Source organism: Peromyscus eremicus, chromosome 1 (genome assembly GCF_949786415.1).
Source record: "Peromyscus eremicus chromosome 1, PerEre_H2_v1, whole genome shotgun sequence".
NCBI lineage: Eukaryota > Metazoa > Chordata > Mammalia > Rodentia > Cricetidae > Peromyscus > Peromyscus eremicus.
In genome coordinates, this window is record NC_081416.1 from 63,616,227 (window position 1) to 63,642,677 (window position 26,451).

The 26,451-nt window shown below is 46.6% G+C and overlaps 1 protein-coding gene across 18 annotated transcripts in view; it reads right to left on the minus strand.

The window, feature by feature from the left end:
* The window catches only part of Jakmip3 (Janus kinase and microtubule interacting protein 3), a 57,202-nt gene extending 53,797 nt beyond the window's left edge, over positions 1-3,405 (minus strand). For all 18 annotated transcript variants that reach the window (XM_059250347.1, XM_059250386.1, XM_059250358.1 and 15 more), the window contains exon 1: positions 3,183-3,405. In XM_059250347.1, coding sequence (XP_059106330.1) covers positions 3,183-3,317 — 135 coding nt within the window. In that variant the 5' untranslated portion in view covers positions 3,318-3,405. The remainder of the gene's footprint in view (positions 1-3,182) is intronic.
* Between the last annotated feature and the right edge of the window lie 23,046 nt (positions 3,406-26,451).

Here is a 26,451-nt window from a genome sequence, read left to right on the forward strand (position 1 = left end):
CCTTCACTTCTGAGTGAGTGTGTCTACCCTGCTGCTGCCATTCTTTACTGGGCTCGGTGTCCAGCTTCTTCAACCTTCCTACATAGACTGAATGCCAGTGACACCCGAGGAACTTCCAGGCCTTCAGCCCAGCATTAGGACCGCTGAGAGAGGGACCTGGCTTCATAGCCCTTACAGGTTCTCAACTTTCCCAGTGTGCAGACAGTAGACAGCCGACAGCCATCATTGAACTACCCAGCCTCTGCTCTGTGAGCCTGGGGAAAGTCCTGTTGGATTTGGTGCCCTCCTGTTCTTCACTGACAAGCCTTAATACACTCAATGCTCTTCAAGAAGTCAGCTGTCGGTGAAGTCTGAGGTACTTAGCTTTTAGCGGCTGCAGTTGTTGGCTTCCTTCCACACCTGACCCTGGACCTTGCAGAGTAAGAAATTGCTGCTTTGGAGCATCAGTGCACAAAGAATTCTCAGACAGAGAAATGAGCCTGCAGTGGGCATTAGGCCAGGGTCACAGCTGAGACATTTGGGTAGCTAGATCCAAACTGAGATCACATTACCCAGTGGAAGCGACTTCATAGAATCTATATCTGTGCCCTTTTTTTCCGTGGGCCTGAATCTGGGTCTTCCCTTGGGGTTGTGACAGTTCAGGCTCTGCTGGGGCAGTGGTACTCCTTGGAGTGTCCTGCCTATGTCCCCACCTACAGCACAGGTCTAGCTAGCTGCCCTGAAGTATGGGGACCACCAAGCCCAATGGCATTCCAGGTGCCTCAAGGGGCTATAGGTCTCTTCCAGACATGTTTGGAGGTCTAGGGAGAGCTTACCTACCTAGGAAGGGTCTCTCTGGCCATCTGTTGGTGCTCCTTATCCACCAGAAGCTTCAGAAGAATCTGGAATCTCTTGAAAACTAGACAGAGATACCAGTTCTACAGCTAGTGGGAATTAAGATCTTAGTTTTAATGCCTATGGAGGACCAACTCCAGAGAACTAACATTGCTAGTGACTGTGATGTTCAACTTTATCCTTTACTTCCTAGCTGGCCCTGACTCTGATATTAATATTGTCAACTTGGCAGGATCTAAACTCACCTAAGAGATCAACCTTCGTGCATGTCTGGGAAGGAGTTTCTACATTGAATTAGTTAGGGTCAGAAGATCCATCCTAAAATTGGGTGGCACCATTTTGTGTGCTGGGGTCCTGGCAAGTTGTGAACCAGCATTGATCTCTCTGCTTCCTGACTGTGGATGCAGTGGAGACAGCTGTCTGAATTCCTGCCATGCCGCCTTCGCCACCGTGATGGACGGTACCTTCAAACGGGGAGCCAAAAATAAGCTGATTTTGTCAGCTATTTTGTGACAGCCACAAGGAAAATAACTCATACAATGACTTCATTGAGCAAATATTCCTCTGGTGAGTGGTAAATGGGTGGGGCCATGCGAGCCACGGGCATGCCCGATAGTTTCCTTCAGTCTGATTTCTAGTTGTTGAGAGAAGCAACAGTTCGTGGGAGACTTGAAGGCTGCTTCTGACGTGTGTCTTCATTTACTGACTGGGTTGGAAAGGGAAAGGACAAAGCGCAGATGACTCCTGGGGAAGGAGGTCTCAGGTGAGGTGCCAGCGATGCACACCCTGTGGTGTGCTGTGCCCATGTCTTCCCACTAAACAGCACTTGGGAGCTCTAAGCACGTCTGGCTTCTAGGGTCTCTTCCTGCAGCTTCCTGTCCTTGCAGTGGGCTCTGAGTCCACACAGGCCCAGGGGTACCTTGTTGCTGCTGTCACTCTTGCAAATACCTGTCCTGCTAGATGCCTTGCGCACATGGTTCCAGATGAGTGACAGGGCTGCTGGAACTTGGAAGCAGCGGAAATGATATGAGCAGGTGAAGGTATCCTCAGGATGTCATGAGATGGATGTGTTTTGACAAGCTGCACATAAAACACACGTGCTGCTGCTGCAGTGGGGTTGGTGACAGAGTAGCTGAGGATGTGACAGAAATGCTCTGCTTGGTGATCTCCATGGCCCCCAATTCTTTATATGAAAAGACCCTTATTGTCACAGGAGAACAGAAGGCTGCAACTGCTGGGTCCCTAACATTTCTCCTAGCTGCAAAATGCTTTGGAGGAGGGCAAGCGAAATGCTTGGGGCTACAAGTGTGGTCACAAGTGTGGTTCAGCCATAGTAAGAGGCTCTCGGTTTCTGGCCCATCTTTTCCTGCATGCACACAGAGGGTAGTTTATTTTTCATTGCACAGCCAGTGTTGGTTCATGGCTGGCTTCACAAAGCAGTTGTCGAATCCCGAGTTTATGTGTACTCATACCAACTTATTCTGTTTAGTTCAAGTCCACTACAAATACTTCAGGGGAAACTCAGTGTTGGCCCCAGGACTATGCCATTTGACAAGGCCCTCGGGACCCACAGCATACGCCCTCTGTGGGAGGGATGTCCCATTGGTTAGGGGTCCCTGCATGCACTCCCACTGGATTTTGGACTCCCAGCTCTCTCCTCTTGCCATTCTCTTCCCCAAAGATATCCACCAGGATAAAGGAGTGGGTACTTCTGTAGAGACCTGGCCACATCCTCCTTTATATAAGACCATTTGGTTCCAAGGGGCAGGAGCTCAGGGCAGGGGACCTGGGGCAGGAGCTCAGGGCAGGAGACCTGGGGCAGGAGCTCGGGGCAGGGGACCTGGGGCAGGAGCTCGGGGCAGGAGACCTGGGGCAGGAGCTCGGGGCAGGAGACCTGGGGCAGGAGCTCGGGGCAGGAGACCTGGGGCAGGAGCTCGGGGCAGGGGACCTGGGGCAGGAGCTCGGGGCAGGGGACCTGGGGCAGGAGCTCAGGGCAGGGGACCTGGGGCAGGAGCTCGGGGCAGGAGACCTGGGGCAGGAGCTCGGGGCAGGGGACCTGGGGCAGGAGCTCGGGGCAGGGGACCTGGGATAGGAGCTCGGGGTAGGGGACCTGGGATAGGAGCTCAGGGCAGGGGACCTGGGGTAGGAGCTCGGGGCAGGGGACCTGGGGCAGGAGCTCAGGGCAGGGGACCTGGGGCAGGAGCTCAGGGCAGGGGACCTGGGGCAGGAGCTCAGGGCAGGGGACCTGGGGCAGGAGCTTGGGGCAGGAGCTCAGGGCAGGGGACCTGGGGCAGGAGCTTGGGGCAGGAGCTCAGGGCAGGGGACCTGGGGCAGAGGCTAGCGCCCACCTTGCTCTTCTCCTGCTGCAGCTCAATCTGGATATCCGTGAGCTTGGCTCGCAGCTCCTCGTTGGCAGCCTGCAATGCGGCGAGTGCCTCTGCTTTGTCCCCCTTGGCCCGGCTGCCCGCGCCCTTCTTTGACATGGTGAGGCTGGATGGCCAGAAAGACACCCAGGGGCAGCTGCTCCGTCTGGGCCAGGGTATCCACGCCAAGCTCTTGGCAGGTGCCACTCCGCTACATTTTCTCACTCACCTAGAGGAAAAGCACACCCCCAGTGAGCAGATTGTATGTGGCCAGCTGCTACAGTAGCCCCTCAGCCAGGGGCCTTCAAGCCTAGAGCTCAGGGCCTTGGTGATGGGGTGGGGGGCACATCTACTCTCTCTACTCTCATCCCAGAGCTGAGGATGTGGTCCTGACCATGCTTGCTGAGGACCAGCACTGGTCACAGGGGCATCTGCCATTGCTCAGTGTCCTCGGACAGGGACTCCATGCGTTGGACATGCTATTCCTTTGCTCCTTTAAGAAGAGATTGGCGTGTAACTCTAAACCTAGAGTTTCATATGTGCGTGTGAGACCCATGATGGCAACAGTAAGTGCAAACCATGAGCTAAGAATAGATGGTGGAGCAGAGGCCACAACCCAGAGTCATCCCAGGGATCCACAAACTTCATCCAGGAAACGCAGGGGTTCGGGGAGGAGGAGGAATCAAGAGGAGGGGAGAGGAGGGAGAGGGAAGGAGACGTGAGGGGAGGAGAGGGGTGGGGAAGGAAAGAGAACATACAGGTCTCAGTGAGGTATTTGTCCTTTCACACGGAGGTAGGGTACCAGCTCACCAAGGAAGAACCCACAAACCCTGGTTGGGCTCCCTGGAGCACTAGAACCCAGCTTAGCCCTGGGCAGTTGCCTGCTGCCCTTCCCTCCGGGAATGGAAGCCTTGAGTGTGAGCTCTCTGTTGCTACGCAACTAGCTGTAACTCCTCCCAGTTGTCTGTCCAACACCCATGCCTAGGGTCTAGGAGCCACCTAGGCTGGTCCTTTAAATGGGTTCAAATTTATTCTGTTTATACCGTTGGCTAGAAACACCAGCATTTTACAAAAGCAGCTGAGCAAAATGGCTGACGGCATTCAAGTACCCAGATGGTCTTGGGTTAGGGAGCTATCTTGAATGGTGGACTCGCCACCTGGCAAGGATTCCTCAGGCCTTGGTCTAGAGCAGTGGTTCTCAACCTTTCTAATGCACTGACCCTTTAATACAGTTCCTCATGTTGTGGTGACTCCCAACCATAAAATTATTTCCTTGCTACCGCATAACTGTAATTTCGCTACTGTTACGAATTGTAATGTAAATTCTGACATGCAAGGTATCTGGTATGTGTCCCCTGTGAAAGGGCTGTTTCACTCTCAAAGAAATCGCCACCCACAGGTTGAGAACTGTTGGTCAGATGGAAGGAGCCATGGGCCCTGATATTGCTTCAGTCACCTGTGATCAAGGTATAGACTTTTCTCCAGCTTCTGGATCGCCATACCCTGCCCAGCAAAGCCTGCTGCCCATCCTGCCCACATCCCATTGGAGCAATTCTGTACCAGCCTCCAGTTAAGAGTATCAGACACAGCCCAGAACCATCTACATAAGATTCCTGCTTTAATTTATCCCCCTGACTCCTCCCATTGCCTCAGCAGCTGCCAGCAAGGTTCAGGGCCCCTGTAGGGCCCACCATGACCATGCCAAGGCACCAACATTTACCCAGTGTCTTCAGTAGCTTATTTTACTTATTATAAGATAAAACTCTTTTTAAAAAAAAAGTGGTATATGCCTTTAATACCAGAACTCAGGAGGCAGAGGCAGGTGGAGCTACGTGAGTTCAAGACCATCCTGGTTTACAAATCAAACCCTAGGCAGCCAAGACTACCTAATGAGACCCTGTCTCAAACAAAAACAAAAACAGAAAAAGAAAAAGAATCTATAGGTCTTGCCTCGATAAAGCCATGTTATTAGCTACACACAGAGGTAACCAACTTCAAGAGGGAGCAAGGAAGATACTCTGTGTGTGTGTGTGTGTGTGTGTGTGTGTGTGTGTGTGTGTGTGTGTGTCTCGTTTCCAGAAGCCTGGTGCTCACAGCCCAAGTTGCTATGCTGATGAGACAGTGCAGGCCCATGTGGTCTGTGCAGGCCCATGTGGTCTGAGAAGGGCCATCTTGAGCCACCACTGGGGGAGCTCTGCCTGCCTGAAGTAGCACTGGAGGCAGAAGTCAGCAGCAGGCTGCGATGGAGCAAGGGCTCCCAAGGGATGCAACCCAGAGATGCAGAGACCTGGGACTAAGGACGTCCTTGGCTTCGTGTCAGCTCAGCCCCAGCCGCAGATGCAGAGAGGGTGAAGAGGGGAGTCACAGGAAGGGAGCTAGGCAGTCCTGAACTATATTCAACACAGGAGGGCACAGGGCAGGGACAGCCAAGAGACAGTCACTTGGAGTGGCTCTGGCTAAGCATCTGTAACTTGCTCTGTATTGGAATTAGCATAAAAATATTGACTGTGGCGCTAGGGAGGTGACTGGGGGTTAAGAGTGCTGGCAGCTTTTCAAGAGGAACCAGGTTCAAGCCCCAGCTCTGATATCACAGCTCATACTCATCTGCAACTCCAGTTTCAGGGGATCCAATGCCCTCATCTGGCTTCTGCAGGCGCCATACACAAGCGTGGCACACAGACATATATGCAGACAAAATACCCACGCACGTATAATAAAAACAAGTCTTTAAAAGAATATGCTGAGTATCTCAAATGTTTGTTAAAGTGTGTTTGATGATTAGTGAAATAAAGAGTCCTAGACATTCTCCTCCGAGTCTGAGGGAAAGCCTGGGCTCCATCCCAGGCCTTCTCAGCTCCCAGGCACGTACTGCTTCACTGTTAGTGCTGAGCAGAACTGAATTTTTCATGCTTTCTTTTGGTGAAGTCATTAAATTAATAGCTCCATCTACCATCTTTTGTTTTGGGGTCTCCAAGGAAGTAATAAATTTTCTTTCCAAGACCACGGTAGAAGGGTTGGGCTGACCTCCGCCAGTCTCTCTGTGATAAGAGATACTGCAGGCAGCAGAGCTTTACGGTTGATGGATGCACCCTGGCGTGGGTTAATCACCTCTGTAAACCTCAGCATGCTCACTGGGGGCCTATCTGGGGAAGACTGCCCTCCCCTCTCTGTCCCTGCTTGCCCTTGGGTTTATTTAATGTTTAGCTATGATATGTGTTTTGATGTCACCGTGTGACCTAAAGGACATGGAGAGGTCAGAGTAAGCCTTCAACACCCAGCACTCTTTGGAGCACTGTTCCTCCCTGGTCTGCTCCATAATTCCTGTCCTGTCTGGGTTGTCACACATAGTCTTGCAGTCTTTAAAGCAGGCTTGGTCAGAGGCCTTAAGCCAGACCAATGACTCATGGCAATGCACACTTGTAAGGAAAGATGAATGTGCCAAATGGTAAATAAACTGTGTGACTCAACCAGCCACAATACAGCTTCTACAGTGAGATTCTTCTCTCTCTCTTTCTCTCTTTTTTTTGTTTTGTTGTTTTGTTTTGTTTGTTTTGGTTTTTCTTTTAAATTTTGTTTTGTTTTTCAGGGGGAGACTGCAAGGGCAGATGACAGATTCGAGGAGACAGGGAGGTAAGTGGGGTCAGAATGCATGATTCAAAATCCACAAAGAATCAATAAAAGTTATAAGATTTTTTTTTTTTTAAAAAAAGACTCAGGTTCTTTCTGGTTAACTTGTTTATAGGGAAGAGATTATGACTCTGACAATTCATTTCCATGGAAACATAAAGTGATGTTGAGGGAGGCAGGTGACACATGTCCACCAAATTTGGAGTCTGAAAGAACAAGTAGGAGGAGATAGATAGGAGCCACAGGCCATGGGGCCAGCACTTCCTTGTTGAGCAGGATCCTCACAGTGATCCAGGGGCCCTGGTACTCATAGAGGGCCATGGCGAGGGCAGCAGAGTCCACACCTGAGTTTCTTCCAGGGATGCAGACCAGGTGAGGCCCATGGTAGTCAAATAGAGCCACCTCTGCTGCAGCTAAATGCCTGTAAACAGAACCGCCACTCAGAGGGGCAAATTAATTGGCCATTGGTGTCTAGTTGCAAATGCTGGTGACCAGAGATCAGGATTCAACCTGGAAGCCAGAGGAAGAAGAACTTTCCTCAGGTGGAATAGGGAGTTTCTGGAGTAGAGGCTAGCAAGGTGGACTGCTGGAAGAGATGGGCTGATGGGGGATATCTTTCTGTACGTTGTGAATATGTGCTACTATGATTGGTTGATAAATAAAGCCATTTGGCCTTGGCAAGGCACCTTAGAGGCAGGTGGGAAGTCCAAACAGAGAGACAGGAAGAAGGTAGGGAGAGACACCAGCCGCCACTGAAGGAGAAGCAACATGCCAACAGATCAGTAAAGCCATGGAACATGTGGCAAAATGTAGATTAATAGAAATGGGTTAATTTAAGATGTAAGAGCTAGCTAGCAAGAGGCCTGCCATAGACCATACAGTTTTTAATATAAGCCTCTGTGTGTTTAATTGGGTCTGAGCAGCTGTGGGACCATGCGGGACACAGGAAAACTTCCAACTACAGTGGGCCTCTAGAATGCTGACTGGCTCTGAATGCTGATGGGAAGCTGGGTGCTGTGGGAGGAGGCTTTGGGTGGAAGTCATAGGAGGGTAAACAGCAACTTAGAGCAAAGCTGAGGTCTGATTAGACGTGCTGAATCTCAGTGTCCAGAGTTTCCCCCAAATCTGCTGGCTGCAGCCATTGCCAATCCCAGAGAGAGCCTTGGACTAAAAGTTCAGTGCCTGGGGGTCCTATGTGGGGTACACTATCACATGAGGAGCAGGCAGTACATGGAAGGACATCCAGGCAAGTCTGACCACATATGTTTCCTAGCAGCTAGAGGCAGAGACCCTAAGTGGAAGCAGAGCCATGTGGTCACTCTGCGGCAGCCCCCTAGGCTGGCCAGATACAGGAGTGGCTCCAGGGCAGCATGTCAGCCGCTGTGTGTCCAAGAGGACAGTTCCCCCAGGGCCAGACCTAGCACCAGGCTCCAGCTGAAGCCTCTAAATACTCCTACCTGTCTTTTATCCCATGTTTGGAATAAGAATAGTTCACAGCTCTGAGTAACTAGGAAGACCTCTCTTTCTCTTAGGAATTCAGCATTGGCTTCTGGCACTGGGGGAGCCCAGCTGGGCAGCCTGACCTCTGTGTGTACAGCTGCCTAGCAGATGGCCCTCGTGGGCATCCAAAGGCCCAGGGAAGTGGCAACATATAAGCCAGCCACCAAAGTGAGGCTTTTCTCCAAAGCCATGGACTCAAAGCACTATGGTTTAACTTCCTTCGGCCTCCTAGGACAGAGAGGAACACGGCTAGGCACCTGCTGAAGCTGCCACCAGGCAGGCCTATGGGTGGCTGAAGACATTTCCTCTTTGGCCTTTAAGACTGGGCACCAAGTTGCTATTCTTGGAAGGAACATCCTTCGTCCTGTCTGTCCTGCATTCAACTTCTTGAACATCTATTGTGCTATGTTGTCCTTCCACAAATTTACAGGAAGTAGCATATTACCAACTTGACAAGAAAAACAAAATACTCTATTTGAGTACTGTCAAAGTCATCGGGAGGCAGGTGGACTTCTCTTGACATGTTGTCCTTCAGTTATGACAATCAATGGGACAGCTTGCTGCAGGTGCGATGGAACGTGTGAAAAAGCGCTCATCGTGATGAGCTGACAGCAGCCCTTGGAAACAGGCATAGCAGCTGTCAGTGTGCTGGCTGAAAGATGGAGTTATCCAAGATTTGGGTTGTGGCCACACTTCCAACCGCATTTCAAAAGAATCACTTATATTGATCATTTATAGACCCCCCCCCCCAGGAGAAATGAAGTTGATAGGAAACAAGGTGGTGGGAATGGGAGGAGAGAAGAAAAGAATCCTTCCAATAAGAAAAAGCTTTAGCTTCTGTCTGGGGTCTCTGTGAGGTACTCACAACCCAGCCAGACAAGCCACGCCCACTATGAGGTTATGATTGACAGGAGCCGGGTTAAATTTTTAGTTTGTGCTGGTTATTTTTTTGTCAACTTGACACAAAGTGGAGTCATCTGAGAAGAGGGAACCTCAGCTGAAAAACTGATATTGTCATCTTTCTTTTTTAGCCATTTCAGTGGGTAATGGGGCATTACAGTTGTAATTTGAGTTTCTCTAACAACTCGGGTGTGTTTGCACAGCTTACTTGCCACCAGCATACCCAGTAAAGCATCTGCTGTAGGCTGCCATTCCCTGGTCCCTTGGTAGAGGCCTCAAGTTGTCCCCTCGGCTGTACTGTCTGTCCATTGATGGCTTCTTCAACTCCCCCCACCCCCTGCAATATTTGAGATAAAAGGAAAAGCTGAAGTTCCCTACCATGAGTTCCTGGGGTCACCAGGCCCCAGCTGGCCACCCTGTCCCTTCTCAGTGTTTTCTTGTATTGATTTTACAGTCCAAAGAGAAGAAGGGAAAAGACATCTGTTGGCCTCATCTTCCTAGATACACGGTCTTGTGGTAGCTTTTTAATCAAAGGATGGAGTCTTGGGCTTGCACTTACCATTATTTCGTTTACACAGTAGGTGTAATTTAATACTCTCCAGTGCTCTACCCAAGATGGAAGGCAGATGTTCTGTTAACAGAGCCCACCACCCAGTGTGAAGAAACCGAGTACCTCTTGGCTCCCACTAGCTATCTTCAAGGTGTGTTGCAAGGCCTTGTGCTGTGCAGGTCTAGTGGGCCTGGTTAGTTGATTTGAGACACAAGAATGAGCAGCAGCTGAGCTGGCAAGATGGCACATAAGGTTATTTGCTGCCGAACCTCACAAGCTGAGAGGCAGAACTCATCTGGCAGAAGAAAAATCCCAACTCTGCAAGCTGTCTTCTGACCTTCACGTGCACACAAAGAAATTAAATGTAAGACAAATGTCTTAACCACTATGCCATAGAAAGCAGCAAAATTGATGTTTTAAAAAAACAAAAACCAAAAATCCAGCAGATAGACGCTCGTTGCTGAGCCTGACAACTTGAGCTTAATCCCCTGGATCCACATGGTGGAAGGAGAGAACTGACTCCTGTAAGTTGTCCTCTGACTGCCACATGTACATCATGACATGTGTGGGCCTACATGTGTACACACACACACTACACAATAAACAAACAGATAGATAGATAAATAGATAGATAGATAGATAGATAGATAGATAGATAGATAGATAGATAGATAAAAAATGTAAAACATTTTTTCAGCAGGTAAAGATTATTACCACCAAGCCTAATGATACAAGTTTGATCCTGGAGACTCAGTTGGCAGAAGGAGAGAACTGACTCTCTCAAGTTGTCCTATGACATCCACATATGTGCCATGGCACATGGATGCATGCACACAGACAAAATAAATAAAAGAAAAAATGGGCAGCTACAATTATTTTATGAAATGAACACATGTTGTGGAATATTACTTTAACTATGTAAAGATGTGTTACATCTATTTATGTTACAGAATATTTCTTTAACTATATAAAGGTGTGTTGCATTTGTTTATGCTGCATTTGTTTAATGATGTAAAGATGTATTGCTTTGCCTGCCTAAGGCACCTGATTGGTCTAATAAAAAGCTGAACAGCCAATAGCTAGGCAGGAGAGGGATAGATGGGGCTGGCAGGCAGAGAGAATAAGTAGGAGGAAGAATCTAGGCAGGAGAGAATGTGAGGGGGAGGGAGGGAGGGAGGGAGGGAGGGAGGGAGGGAGGGAGGGAGGGAGGGATGGAAGAAAAGAGAGAGAATAAAAGAGAAAGAGAGGGAGATACCCGGGGCCAGCCAGCCAGGCAGCCATGGAGTAGGACATACAGAGTGAAAGAACAGTAAAAAGCCCCAAGGCAAAATGTAGATGAAGAGAGACAGGTTAATTTAAGTTATAAGAGCTAGTGGGACAAGCATAAGCTAAGGTTGAGCATTTATAATTAATAATAAGTTTCTGTGTCATGATTTGGGGGCTAGTTGGTGGCCCAAAAGAAAGCCTGCTACAAACTCAGACATATGAAATGTTTTAGAATAACAAACAAGGCTTCCCCTCAGCTCAGGACCTTCAGAAAGTCTTGGGTAATAACTCCAGCCCCAGAGTCCACCATCCAGACTGAAGGTCACAGCCTCATGAACTAGAACATCATGGCCCTAACTTAGGGAGACGGCTGGGAAAGCTGGGATGCTCAGGGCCTTTCTTATCATGTCCCAGCTGTGCTGAACAAATAGCAGCCAGTCTGAGCAAGTGAAGGGAGAACCTAAGATGAGGTGGACAGCTGGGTTGGCAGGTAGACAGCTTGGCTGGCAGGTAGACAGCTGGGCTGGCAGGTAGACAGGGATGGGCAAATGGAAGGATAGAGGCAAGCCACACTTCCTCCTTCCTGAACACCTCCATCTGGAGTCACATCAATTCTTCCTACCTCTCCTGAAGTTTTACTGGATCTAGATGAGGATCTATCCATTCAAGAGAGATTTTCTAGTTTATTACCAAAAATCAAGCATCTGGCATGCATCACTCTGCACAGTTTCACCTTTGCTTAGGATTCATGTGATGCCCTGTGCCCTGTAGCCTCTGAACACACACACACACACACACACACACACACACACACACACACACACACATATATATATATGACCTCTTACAGTCAATAAGGAAAAGCCAGACAACTCAGTAGAAAAACAGCAAAAGACATGGACAGGCACTTCCCAGAGAGCATGTGTATGCCATGAGCACAGAATGGGTCTGGGGGATGTCAGGAGCAGAGCAGTGGGACACAGAAAAAGCTCCTCATGATGGGTAGGGAGGGCCATGGTGCCGCCCAAATTAGGGATGGAGGTCAGAGCCTGCCCTGTGTCAGGCCAGCTCTGAGAGGCCTGGTAGATCCACCTCCATTCAGGTCACATCAAGCCTCCCCTTGTGCATACTCTCATCTCCAGATCTCCTTCAGTCCTGCAGTCTGGCTCAGTGTGCGTTGTGGCAACCAGCTGCAGTCAAAGGCCAGGTGCCAGCTGGACTCACAGCCTGGGTCTCCTGTCCCAGCTGCAGAGCTCTGCACCATCCAGGACTAATGGCACAGGACAGTGGGTACGGTGTCACTGTGGCGACCAGTTTGAAAGTCTTGAGCGAGGCTCAGAACAGTTGCTTTATCACAACCACAAGAAAAATCCAGGCAAGCCTCTTTTCACGATACCCTTGCATGATTAGTATTTTGCAAATATAATTTAGGAGAAAATACTACCGTGATTATCTCGGTGTATTATTCTTGGACAAAAGTAGCTAGAAAAGAAATATGTATTCTTTTAAGAATAATGTTAGTTTATTCCCGGTGACAGTGGCGCACACCTTTAATCCCAGCACTCAGGAGGCAGAGCCAGACAGATCTCTGTGAGTTCGAGGCCAGCCTGGTCTACAGAGTGAGATCCAGGACAGGCACCAAAACTACACACAGAAACCCTGTCTCGAAAAACTTAAAAAAAAAAAAAAAAGAATAATGTTAGTTTATAAAGCAGAGTTGTGATGGGAGCTTGGAAATGAGAAAGCCAGGAACATATAGCCTTTGGGCTGCTCCCTGCTGATACAAGAGAGCTGAGGATAGTGTGACCCTGAACCTCAAATATATATATATATACATACATATATATATATATGTATGTATATATACACTTTTAAGTGTGTATGTGCCTGCCATGTGTGTGCAGGTACCCACTGAGGCAAAAAGAGGGTACTACATCCTTTGGAGTTAGAGTTACAGGTGGTTGGGGACACCTGACATGAGAGCTAGGAACCAAACTGGGGTCCTCTTAACCACTGAGTCATCTCTCTAGCCCTTGAATCTCAAACTTTTACTCTTGAAATTGCTCTCTAGCACAGCCGGGCATGGTGGTGCACATCTTTAATCCCAGCCATTCAGGAAGCAGAGGCAGGTGGATCTCTGTGAGTTCAAGGCCAGCCTGGTCTACATAGTGAGCTCCAGGACAGCCAGGACTGTTATACAGAAAAATCCTGTCTTGAAATACAAAAAAAAAAAAAAAAAAAAAAAAAAAAAAAAAAGAAATTGCTCTCTAGGAAACAAGAGCCTTGCTTAGAGTGCCTCTAAACACCCAACTGAGGATACTTCCTCCCACGCGGGAGTCCTTGAACCTGTGCAGCAGTGTGTCTGTCTGGTTGAGGAAGTATGGGTGTAGACACCATTCAGGCTGCCACTGGTTCTGACAACTAACTAATAACTAGCATCCCACATCAGAGACTAATTCCTGGTATGCACAGTCCAAAAGGAATGGCTGCTTCAGAGATGGGTCAATGGGCCCAGAAGCTCTGCTGCCATGGACCTCTGGCAGGAATAAAATGTCCCATAATTCCCTTGAAGTCTCTGTATTTCCTTCATTGGTGTGGGCTTGTGCTTGCAAAGCTTACTGCATACCACTCAAGTTTGATTTTGCCTATGTTTTATTAACTAGTACATGTCATTTAGTTATCAATAAAAATATACTTAGAGTTATAAAATGCTTTTTTAGTGAGTTTTTTTATAAAATTATCATTGTTATTATCAATCAAAATCACTGCCTTTTTATCTGTGGGAAAATTCCCATAGTTCTCTGCCTTTTTATCTATAGGAACAATTCCCATAGTTCCCTGCATTTTTATCTATGGGAACAATTTATTTTAGATATGTTTAGTCCTGTTTTGCTTGAGACAGGGTTCTGTTATATACCCCTGGCTGACCTGGAACTCAATGTGCTGTCTAGGCTGGTTTTGAACTTGCAATCTGCCTGCCTCAGTCTCCCGAACGCTGGGATTCCAGGCATGCACCCACATGCCCAGTAAGTAGATTTGAATGTGAAATATCCCACACAAGCTCATGTGTTTGAACACTTTGTTTCCAGCTGGTGGCGCTGTTTGGGTGGCTGTGGAATATTTTATATAATGAGTCTAGCTGGTGGATTTAAGGCAATCATATGGGCAGAACTAGAGGGTTATAGGTGCCTTGTTGTGACCTGAGGTCTCTGCTTTTCCTGCTCAGCAGCCCAGATGGGAGCAAGCTACATGACAGTCCTATCAGTCATATATGAGCAAATTCCCTCTGTCACATCTCTGCCATGAAACTGCATTTCCTCAAATTGTAAGCCAAAATAGATCCTTCCCTTACAGTATCTGAGCCAGGTACTTTATCGCAGCTATGAGAAAATTGACAATACACCCATTTAGATAAAGCACTTTTCTTTAATGTTAGATTTCCCAGGAACACAGTTCTCACAGCACGAGAAACTCCACTAGTTTAGGGCAGAGAGTGAATGGCTAGGTTTGAACACCCAGAAAACATCCTGAGGACACTATGTGTTTGGGGCAGAATAATGATGTCCCAATATTGTCCACCGCTCTGGAGAGGGCTGTGATCGTGTTGTATCACACAGCAGTACTACACACGACTAAGGACCTGGATGTCAGGTGGCTCTATCTAACCATATGAGTCCTAAAGAGCAAGCACCTTCCACACAGGGTCAGGCAGATGGATGTAAGAAGGACTGGCTGGCCTTGAGGAGGTGACCTTAAACCAAGTACCAGCACGTACCTCTCAGTCACACAGAGCAAAGGAGGAGGGCCTGCAAACCTATCACCAAGCCTTGGAATAAGAGCTGAGTGGCAGGGCTAGTAAGAATGGTAAACATGCTAGTTATCCAAGCCCAACAACCCGCTTGATCCCCAGAACTCATGAAAAAGTCTGGATGCAGTGCATGCGTTTCTAATCCCAGGAGGAAGATGGGAGACAGAGGCAGGGATCATGGGACAGGAGAATCTGGAGTGCGCTGCACAGCAGCAGAGACTAGAGAGTCCATGCTTCAAAACAAAGTAGAAGGGTAGAACGGACCCCCACCCCCCAAAAAAAGTTGTCCTTCAGCTTCCACACATGGGTACACACACACACACACACACAAACACACACACACACACACACACACACACACACACACACAATCTTTTTAAAAAAGAACTGAGTGGTATAAGGCTAAATATGCATGCAACAGAATGAAACCTAGAAGGAAACCCTCCAGTATGCGGGCTTATACACAGACACTGAGTGTGCGCTAGCTTCTCTGCAGGCTGCATGTAAGTAAAGCATTTTAACAAGAGCACCTACTCAGGGGAGACTGGGCAGCCTTTCCCACTCACGGTACTGAGGAAATTGCAGACCCATCTGTATAACGGCACAGCTGGCTGGACCCTGGCCTCCATCACATACAACAACTAACTTAAAGCAGATTAGTATTCAGGATAAAACCGCAAAACTCTTAGGCCAACAGTTCTCAACCTGTGGGTCGTGACCCCTTTGGGGTCAAATGACCCTCTCACAGGGGTTGCCATAAGACCATTGGAAAACACAGATATTTACATTATGATTCATAACAGTAGCAAAATTACAGTTATGAAGTAGCAATGAAAATAATTTTATGGTTGGGGGTCACTACAACATGAAGAATTATATTAAAGGGTCGCAGCATGAGGAAGGTTGAGAACCACTGGCTTAGAAGATAATGCAGGACAAAAGCCTCATGACATTTAGAGTTAGTGATTATTTCTCTGACATTAAAGCAGAGAAAATAAGACAAATTGGACTGGGGCAAATGCTTCCATGCATCAAAAAGTAAAAAAGCCCATAGACGGGGTGAGAATATTGGCAGAGCATGGACCTCATGAGGTTTATATCCGTAGCACACAGTGGTTCCAGTGGCACAGAGAAAGCACATATCTGATTTAAGTGGGTAAAGAATTTGAACAGCTATTCCTCTAAAGAAGATAGTCAACAGTCAAATACATGGAAAGATGCTCAGAGTCACTAATAGGGAAATCAAGAACCACTGAGAGATGCCACCAGACACTAATTTGGATGACTACGGCCAAAAAAGAGTACTGGGAAGGACGTGGGGCATTGGTACCTTGTGCAGTACTGAATGCGATGCAAAATGGTGTGACTGCTGTGGAGCGCAGTCTGGCGGTTCCCACAACATTAAAAATAGAATTGCCATGGGCCCTGTGATTCCACTTCTGAACACACACTCAGGAGAATTGAAAGTAGGATCTTGAAGAGATATCCGCACACCATCGTTTATAGCGGCGTGACTCATAACAGCCCAGAGGTGGAAGCCCGAGGGCCCATCTACAGATGAGCAGTCACAGGTAAGCAGGAATGTCACTGCGTTAGTTACTTTTATTGTTATCGCTAGTTATGACAAAAGCAAGCTAAGAACAGGTCTCTTCTGGCGCATGTTTAGGAAGAGGTATAGTTCCTCACAGCAGGGAAGGTCTGCAGGCAGAAGTGTGAAGTGGTTGGTCACAGGGTAGAAGCAGCCAGGAAACAGAAAGAGGACAGGAAGTAGGGCTGAGCAACAAAGACTCAAAGCCCACTCCCACTGACCCACTGCCTGCAGCAAGCCTCTACTCTATACTGCTTCCACCATCCTCCAGAGCAGAACTACTGAGACCACGGTGGACATTTTTCTTTCAAACTGCAACAGTTACTCAACCTCAAAAGGGAAAGAAATGATAGCACATGCCACAGCACAGATGGCCTTGGAGACATTTCACTGAACGAAATAAGTCACCACCAAAAGACACTGTACATGGGAATCCACTCACAGGAGGTACTGGATTGTCAGCCTTCACACTCACACACACACACACACACACACACACACACACACACACAGAGAGAGAGAGAGAGAGAGAGAGAGAGAGACAGAGACAGAGACAGAGACAGAGACAGAGACAGAGAGTTGTAGGACTGACCAGAGGGACAAAGAGTCGATTAATGGAGACGTTTCAGTTTCCCAAGATGAAAAAGCTCTGGAGATCAGCTGCACAGCAAAAATGGATCCATTAAACACCCCAAGTTGTTCGATTGTGAATGATGAAGGTAAGTTCTATCTTACATGCATCTAAACAATTAAAAGCTTAAGAAGTGGTGTGAATCAGTGTCCCACGACACCATCTTTACTCTTGTTTGTACATAAACAGTCAAACCTACCAGCTCAGATTCTATCTTGGGAAGCACACAGCTAACTATTGACATGTGTGTTTAAATAAATATCTTTCAAACCTAAAACCACAAACAAGATGTGGACGGCAGCCCAGCTACCACCAGGAGCTCATCACCTAAGTGAGCAAGGAAAGAGATGCAGAGCCTCCAGGAGAGCAGCCCTCCAGCACTGTGCCTTAGCCCACCCTGCTCTGCTGGCTTTGGGGCTCTCACACACAAACTGCCTTGTTTTCAACTGTAAGCACACGGCAACTGTTCACAACAGCAATAGAAAATGAGTGTAGGCTTTAATGGCAGAAGCAGGGTTGACGTGCTGCAGCTGTCCCCTGCAGGTGGCACCATTCCCTGCGGGTGGCACCACACATTGTACAGAGAGCCATCTGCAAACCAGGCCCTATTTCCAGTTCCTCAGGTCACAGGAGTAAAGGTGAGCATGGGATAGGGAGGATGACAGAGCAGACCGGGACCAGCATTTGGGTCATTTCTTCATGCAAAGCCTGCACTTGTTCCCTCGGGTCTACCCCAGCCCGTGCTTGTCCAACACTGCAGCCTGCTGACCATATACCAGCTTGCCAAGGGCAACTTGGTTTGCCATGGATAATACTCAGACTCCATGAAGGGCCCATGAGTCACAACATGTACATGAAGAGCAGAAAACAATCTCTGTGGAGGTTCTGAAAGTGACACGCTTAGCATGGACCTACAAAGGAAACAACTGTTTCTAACAGGAAAAAAATGATAATTTCTTTATTCTACATAATGCAAGCTCACAACCCCGGGGTGGAGTGGGGTAGGTAGACCTCATTAGAGCCCAGATGATTGGAAAGAGCACAAGGTCCTGGAACAGGCCTACCTTCCTGTGTAAGCATGGAATGTGCTAGCCGTGCTGCCTAGTTTTATGTCAACTTGACACAAGCTCAAGTCATCTGAAAGGGAAAAAAAAACCTCAATTGAAGAAATGCCTCCATAAGATCTAGCTGTAGGAGCTGAGTGGTGCTGGCACACACCTTTAATCCCAGCACTTGGGAGGCAGAGGCTGGCGGATCTCAGTGAGCTCAAGCCCAGCCTAGTCTAAAAAAGGAGTTCCAGGACAGCCAGGACTGTTACACAGAGAAATCCTGTCTCAAAAAAAGATCCAGCTGTAGGGCATTTTCTTAATTAGTGACTGATGGGGGAGAGCCCAGCTCATTGTGAGTAGTACAATCCCTGGGCTGGTGGTCCTGGGGTCTATAAGAAAGCAGGCTGAGCAAGCCATGATGAGCAAGCCAGTGAGCAGCACCCCTCCATGGCTTCTGCATCAGCTCCTGCCTCCAGGATCCTGCCCTGCTTGAGTTCCTGCCCTCACTGCTTCTGATGATGAACTCTTCTATAGAACTATGGGTGAAATAAACCCTTTCCTTCCCAAGTTGCTTTTGGTCATGTTGTTTCATCACAGCAATAGGAACCCAACTAAGACATTAGGCAGTGGGCAAGTACAGAACATTGTCCATAGCATTGAGAGGGCTGGCTGGCTGATGGGAGAGGAAAATAGCCCTATGGATATTCTTTTTCTACTGCAAAACTCCAAGTGGATTAAAAAGAATTGTGGATAGGAGAAAAAAAATCAAAGCATGAAAGCTACTGGGACCAAGTGAGAGTGAGCATTCATCAAAGCTCTGGAGAGAAAAGCCTTTTCTTTCAGGCTTAAACAGATGAAAGGGACTCACACAGGAAAGATCAATAGCTTCCACACCACATATCTTTATTATAGCCGTGCAGTGCAATTAGGAGGCTGATAACAGGGGGGGGTCATGTTTGCAAGAATGCAATGGGAATTATCTGCACTATGTTAACAGGCTGTGGGAAAAAAGAAAAAGAAAAGGACCTTACTAGATATAATACCAGATGAGTTTAATTTACAAAAAAAGAGAAGTAAAATTGATTTTAAAAATCATGAGAAGAGCTGGGCGGTGGTGGTGCATGCCTTTAATGCCAGCACTCAGGAGGCTGAGGCAGGAGGATCTCTGTGAGTTCCAGGCCAGCCTGGTCTACAGAGTGAGTTCCAGGACAGCCAGGGTTACTCAGTAAAACCTTGTCTTGAGAAACAAAAACAAAATAAAACAAAAAAGAATCTAATAGAACTAGATGTATATCTCAGTGGTAGAACATTTACCTAATACACAAGGTCATGGGTTTCAATTGCAGCCAACACAGAGAGAGAGAGAGAGAGAGAGAGAGAGAGAGAGAGAGAGAGAGAGAGAGAGAGAGAGAGAGAGAATATGAATTAATCATGAGAATAACCACCTCTGCTTAAGATCTAGGAGATCACAAGATAAAAGGCACATAATCTACAAAATCCCACCTGTCCTCCAGCCTACTGAAGAACTTAAGGGATCCCAGGGGGCTAAATGCCAGTGACAAACCTCACCCCAGAGAACCTGCAGAACACAGCAGAAAGCCCTGAGTAAGAAGGATCCAGATGAACAAAATCAGACATGCTAACACACCAGGAGTCCAGACCATGTTCCTCCTGAGAGGCTCAAGCCAGACACCCACCAGAGAGACCAAGCACAGGCACTGGAGGAGTGTGCAGCAAGGACAGCCACCCCTGGGGACAACATGAAGCCCTTCTTACCTCCCAGCGCCTGTCTCTCAGACACCACAGAAGCCCTAAGCCCCTGGGAGGAGGGCAGCTGGGCCACGGAGGGGGTGAAGTTCCTCCTTTCTGCCTGCTCCAGGAACTGGACATTGTGGGGAAATCAGCGATAAACACTGGCTGGAGAAGGGAAAGCCTCTCCAGACAGAGTCCTTTGCAGAGCAGGTAGAGCTGGCTGCTGCCAGGGCCGATTCTTATACACAACAGGGAGGAATGCACAGCATTGCAGCTGCTTCCCAAATAGCAGCGCCATGCCTCGGCATACCTAAAAGGGAAAGCCATGTCCAATCAAAAGCCTGCACATGAACATTCACAGCAGTGTTACTCATTTTAGTCTAAAGGTGGCAACCACCCAAAAGTGCACCAGATCATTAGCCAATAAACCAAATGGGGTCTATCCACACAACTGACTATTGTTCAGCAATGATAAAGAATGGGGAACCAATACATGCTATCGCAAGATGAGTCTTGAAGACACTGTTCTCAATGACAGAAGTCAGGCATGAAGCACCCATCACATATACGATTCTATTTAAATGAAATGTCCAGAATGGGTGAAGCCATGGAGGCAGGAAATACAGTGAGTGGTCACTGTGGCTGGGGCAGGCAGATGAAGGACTTACTGCTGAAGGGTTCAAAGTTCAGGGTTGATGGAAATGTTCTTAATGCATTAACGTAAAGTCTCATGAGTTCTGCTTATATAGGTAACGTGTGTGTGCATGTGTGTGTGTGTGTGTGTGTGTGTGTGTGTGTGTGTTATACCTTATTACAGTGGTTCCCAAAAGTGAAAAGGAGATACTTGCTTTCCAGCTGAGCACAAGTTGAAAGGACTTTTGCAGCAGATAAAGTTTTACACAGACAATGCTGAAGGAAGTCTTCCAGGCAGAAATGGATGCACGGAAGCTAAATCTACACACATGAGCCAACAATGCCCAGGGTGGCGAACGTGAGAGTGCATGTCACAGGAGGCTTTATTCCTACTTTTCACCCTTGAAAGAATAGATCACTCATAGTGGAGCCAGTAGCAATGCACTGTGGGAATGATGACATCCATAAAACACCTGATTAAAAAAACAGCCAAAGGAACAGAGCAGGAAGTCACGGTGTGTGCAGTAGTACTCATCTTCAGGAAGGACTGTGGTGAGCTAGTGGTCTTAAAACTCTAAAACAAGCACTGAAAATTAAGCAAGAAAGGCATGATTGGCAAGGAAGCAGAGAGGCAGAACAGCATCCTCAAAAATACTTGACCCAAGAGAAGGAAAGAGGAACAAAGAAGAGATGACTCGTATAGAAAATAAATAGGAAAAAATGGATTTAAATCCAACCATATCACCAAATCTTAGACAAAATAAGTTAACTACATAAGACACTTTCAGGTCAGACTTTGTAAAAGGCAAGACTCTGCTTTTTGCTTTCTACAACAAAGTCACTTCAAAACAGAGGTCAGGAGGAGGATCAAGAGTTCAAGTGTATTATGGTAGTTTGAATGTAATTGGTCCCCATAAGCTCACAGGGAGTGGCACCATTAGGTGTGACCTGTTGGAGGAAGTGTGTCGCTGTGGGGTTGAGCTTGGAGGTCTCCTTTGCTCAAGCTACACCCAGTGAGACAGTCCACTTCTTGTTGCCTTCTGATCAAGATGTATCCAGCACTCTGTCTGCCTGAACGCCGCCATGCTCCCCACCGTGATGACAATGGACTGAACCTCTGAAACTGTAAGCCACCACCTCAATTAAATGTTTCCCTTTATAAGAGTTGCCATGATTATGGTGTCTCTTAACAGCAATAGAAACCTTAACTAAGATGGACATCCTTGGCTATAGCTCAAATTCAAAGCCAGCCTGTCTCAAAGAACCAGACTCAGGGGCTAGAGAGATGGCTAGGTGGCTAAGAGTGCATACTGCTCTTGCAGAGGACCCAACTTCAGTTCCCAGCATCCATGTGGAGCAGCTCACAGTCACCTGAAACTCCAGCTCCAGGGGATCTAACACCCTCTTCTGGGCCTCTGAGGGCACCAAAGGCACATGTGGACATACACACACATGCACAAATAAAACAAATCATTAAAAAACACCCCAAACTCAACAGCAAAACAGCAAAGCACCTCACATCAACTGCAAGACACAGATTGCTGAAAAGAACAGAAAAGGTAAATGGATCCAAGTCTCAGTGAGAACCTGAAGTGACTTCTTTGGTGTTAGACAAGGGTTGGCTTCAGGGCATGGGAGGGACCAGGGACCAGGAAGGGCACTCTATAACAATAAAGCAATCACTTTATCAATGAGGTACAGTTGTCCTAATTGTGTGTGCTTCAAACTACAAAGCTTCAAAAATACACAGGGCAACAGCTTACATAAACAGGAGTAGAAACAGCCACATTCACAGTTACAATGGGACATGTAACCTCAGTGAGATAAAATAAGTACACAGACATTAGTCACGATGTAGAAGACCCCAACAATGTTATCAAACAATGTGACCTAACTGACATCAGGAGGATGCAGTTACCTCCCAACAGCAGGATGCTAGGTGATAAAACAAATACAATTAATATTTAATGACTCAATGTATATTATTTGGCCAAAAAGAAATTGAATTTGGAACATGTACTAGAAAGATGTGTGTGTGTGTGTGTGTGTGTGTGTGTGTGTGTGTGTGTGTGTGTGTGTGTGTTTGTGAGACGAAGCCTCGTGTAGCCCAAGCTGGCCCCTCTGGAGACAAGGATGGCCTTGAGCTCCTGACCCTCCTGCCTCCACCTCCCATGTCCTGGAATTACAGATGTGTGCCTCCTTATCCAGGTAACTACCTTGAAATTTAAACAACAACAAATAAAATTTCTAAGTAACTCAAATACAAAAAAAGTTACCAATAAAGAAATTAGAAAATTATTTTTGAACTGAATAAAACTGAAAACAAATGTACCAAGATTCATGGAACACATTAAAAGTAGAAAAAAAAAGAGGAAGCATCATGACAGTAAACTATTTTATTTCTTATCAATTTGTAATTAAACAAATTCTTACGTTGGGTTGCTGGCAAGATGGCTCAGTGGTAAAATAACTTGCCATCAAACCTAAGGAACTGAGTGGAGTCCCCGGGACCCAGATGGCAGAAGGAGAGAACTGGCTCCCACAAAGTGTCCTCTGACTTCCACGGCTTGTGACATGTGTGCACCCACCTACCCATACCCATACACATACAAATCAGTCAATCAATAAATGTGATACAAATTTTAAAATGCTTAAGCTGGAACATAAAAAGATTTCTAATCATGTGCAAATTTTCCTCTCTTAAGAATACAGAAAAGTAAATCATGAAGAAAGACATCGGCAGGAATCAATATATTTGAAAACAGGAAAATAAAGCCAAAAGTGTTTTTTAAAAAAATATAATAATATTGATAAACATCTGATAAAACTAATGAAATAAAAAGAGGAAACACAATATCAACATCAGGATGGAAGAGGGGTGTCACCACTCACCCTGGGACATTGAAATCCCCCAGAGAAGGATACTCACTGGCAACTGGGGTAGCTTTTCATGTGCTAAGGAAAACCTTCAACACAGAGGTGTCTGCTGGTGCAATGCACCCAATGTCTAAAGTGTAATGGTACCAACTCTGTACTGATGTTTTCAGAAACACAAAAGAGTGCACTTCCCAGGTCATCTCAGGAGGTTAGTCACCCTGACACCAAAACTAGTCTGGGGAGATGGCTCAGTCAGCGAGCACAGGGATCTGAGTTCAATACCTAGAACCCATGGAAAAATCCAGGCATGGTGGTGTGTGATAGAAATCTCAGTGTTCAGGCAGAGACAGACAGGTCCCTCAGGCTTGTTGTCCAGACAACAGAACCTAATTCTTGAGGCCAGTGAAAGACCCTGTCTCAAAATATAAAGTGGATGGCTCCTAAGGAATGGCATCTGAGGTTGACTTCTGGCATCCATGCACAAGGACACACACACACTACACACACACACACACACACACACACACACACACACACACACCATACACATACATACACTCAAAAAAAAAACTAGCCAAAATATTCCAAAAAGAGAATGAATATCCCTCATGAAGATGGATGAAAATCTCTTTAACAAAACTAGCTACTCAAATTCATCAGTAAGTTTTATCATATGGGGGACACATTAGAGAAAATTGGTTAAAATAATAATTTTAAGTGAATCCATTCAATGTATCACTATACTAAGATACTGAAAAAATAACTTCAAAAGATGCAGAAGTCTTTGAAAACATTCCAAATATATCCACGATAAAAAATGTAAAGAAATTAGAAACGAAACGTAACACCATCAGCTTGATAAACAGCAGCTACTTAAAAACCATAGTGGGGCTGGCGAGGTGGCGAGGTGGCGAGGTGGGTGCAGGTACATGGCACTAAACCTGAACACCTCATTTCCAGCTCTGAGACCCAGAGAGAACCAGATCCTACAAACGGCCCTCTGACTTCTGCATGTGCACCGTGGCATGTATGCCTGTCCCCCGACAAAGTAAATAAATACAAAAATGTAATGAAGACTATAACAGCACATGTGAAGAGTGAAGAGCTGTTTTCTTTTCTCTAAAACAGAAACCAATGCATGGCCCTCTCCCCTTTTTACTTCTCAGAATTGTACTGGGGAAAATGTTCAGGGCCATGGCAAATGAAGACAAAGACTCATTGGTAATCACACAGGATATGATCATCTACACAGAAAGGCCTAAAGGGGCTGGAAAGATGACTCAGTCGTTAGAGGCTAGGCTCACAACCAAAAATATAAAGACCCAAGGAATCTACCATGAGCACATTTGAGAGTTTGGAAAGTTAAGATGTTGGAAAGGCAAAAGAGAAAAATAATTTGTTCATCAATGCTGTTCACCATTATATTTCTAGATTGCAGCAACAGTTTTGCTTTCAAGACAATTCCATACACTATAGCACCAAAATAAAATGATATACTTCGGTGTAAATTTAACTAAATTGTTACAGTGTTTGTGCACTTGTGGCTAGGAGGCATTCTTGAGAGGAAATTAAAGAATCCTGAAGTACACAGAGAAACAAACCATGTTCAGGGACTGAGGAACTTGATATGGCTATGGTGTTGTTTGAAAAAATGAGCCAGTGGGGCTGGAGAGATGGCTCAGTGGTTAAGAGCACTGGCTGTTCTTCCAGAGGTCCTGAGTTCAATTCCCAGCACCCACATGACAGCTCACAACTGTCTGTAACTCTGTTTCCAGGGGATCTGACATCCTCACACAGACATACATGCAGCCAAAACACCAATGCACATGAAATTAAAAAAAAATAGAAGATTTATAAGGCCAGGTGGTGGTGTCGCATGCCTTTAATCCCAGCACTTGGGAGGCAGAGCCAGGCAAATCTCTGTGAGTTCGAGGCCAGCCTGGTCTACAGAGTGAGATCCAGGACAGGCATCAAAACTACACAGAGAAACCCTGTCTCGAAAACAAAAACAACAAAAACAAACAAACAAACAAACGAGCCAGTGAAAATCCTAAACAAATTGCTTCTAAAATAAGTATTGGAAAAGAATTATCTAAATTACCAAAGCAATTCTGGAAAATAAAGGACAAACTTGGACTTAGAAATTTCTACCTGATTTCAAATTTACAATTAAGCTATAGCAACCATGGAGGTGTGTTTTGGCTTAAGGACTGGTATACATATGGGAAAAAGAGAGAGAAAGAAAGAAAATACATCCTCATACTATGTAGTCTCTACTTTATGACAAAGGGTCCAAAAGAACTCTGTGATAGCCAGTCTTGTCAACTTGATGGGATTTGGAGTCACCAAGGAGGTACACCTCTAGTTGTCTATGAGGGCATTCCTAGGGAGGTTTAAATAAGGTGGGAGGACCCACCATGGAGTGTGGGCAGCGCTGTCCTGTAGAATAGGGTCCCAGAATGAAAAGAAAGAGAAGCCAGTTTCTCACCAGCATTCACTTCTTTGCTTCCTGACTGAATGCAACATGACCGGACTCTCACACTTGTGTTGCCGCGTTTCCCCGCCATGATGGACCACGTGCTTTCTTAAACCTTAAACCAAAATAAATTCTTTTTCTTTCCTGTCTTAGTCAGTGATCTATTGCTATGAAGAGACACCGTGACCATGGCAACTCTTCTAAAGGAAAAATTTAATTGGGCTAGCTTACAGGTCAGAGGTTTAGTCCATTATTGTCATGGTGGGAAGCATGATGGTACACAGGCAGACATGGTGCTGGAGAAGGAGCTGAAAGTTCTACATCTTGATCTGCAGGTAGCAGAAGGAGACCGTGTACCACATTGGGCATAGCTTGAGCATATGAGACCTCAACCCCTGTCCCCATAGAGACACACTTCCTCCAACAAGGCCACACCTACTCCAAAAGGCCACACTTCCTAATAGTGCCACTCCCTATTGGCCAAGCATTCAAACGCATGAGTCCATGGGGGCCATACCTATTGAAGCCACCACATTTCCTTAAGCTGCTTTTGCCAGGTACTTTGCCACAACAATGATAACTACTATAAATTTAATG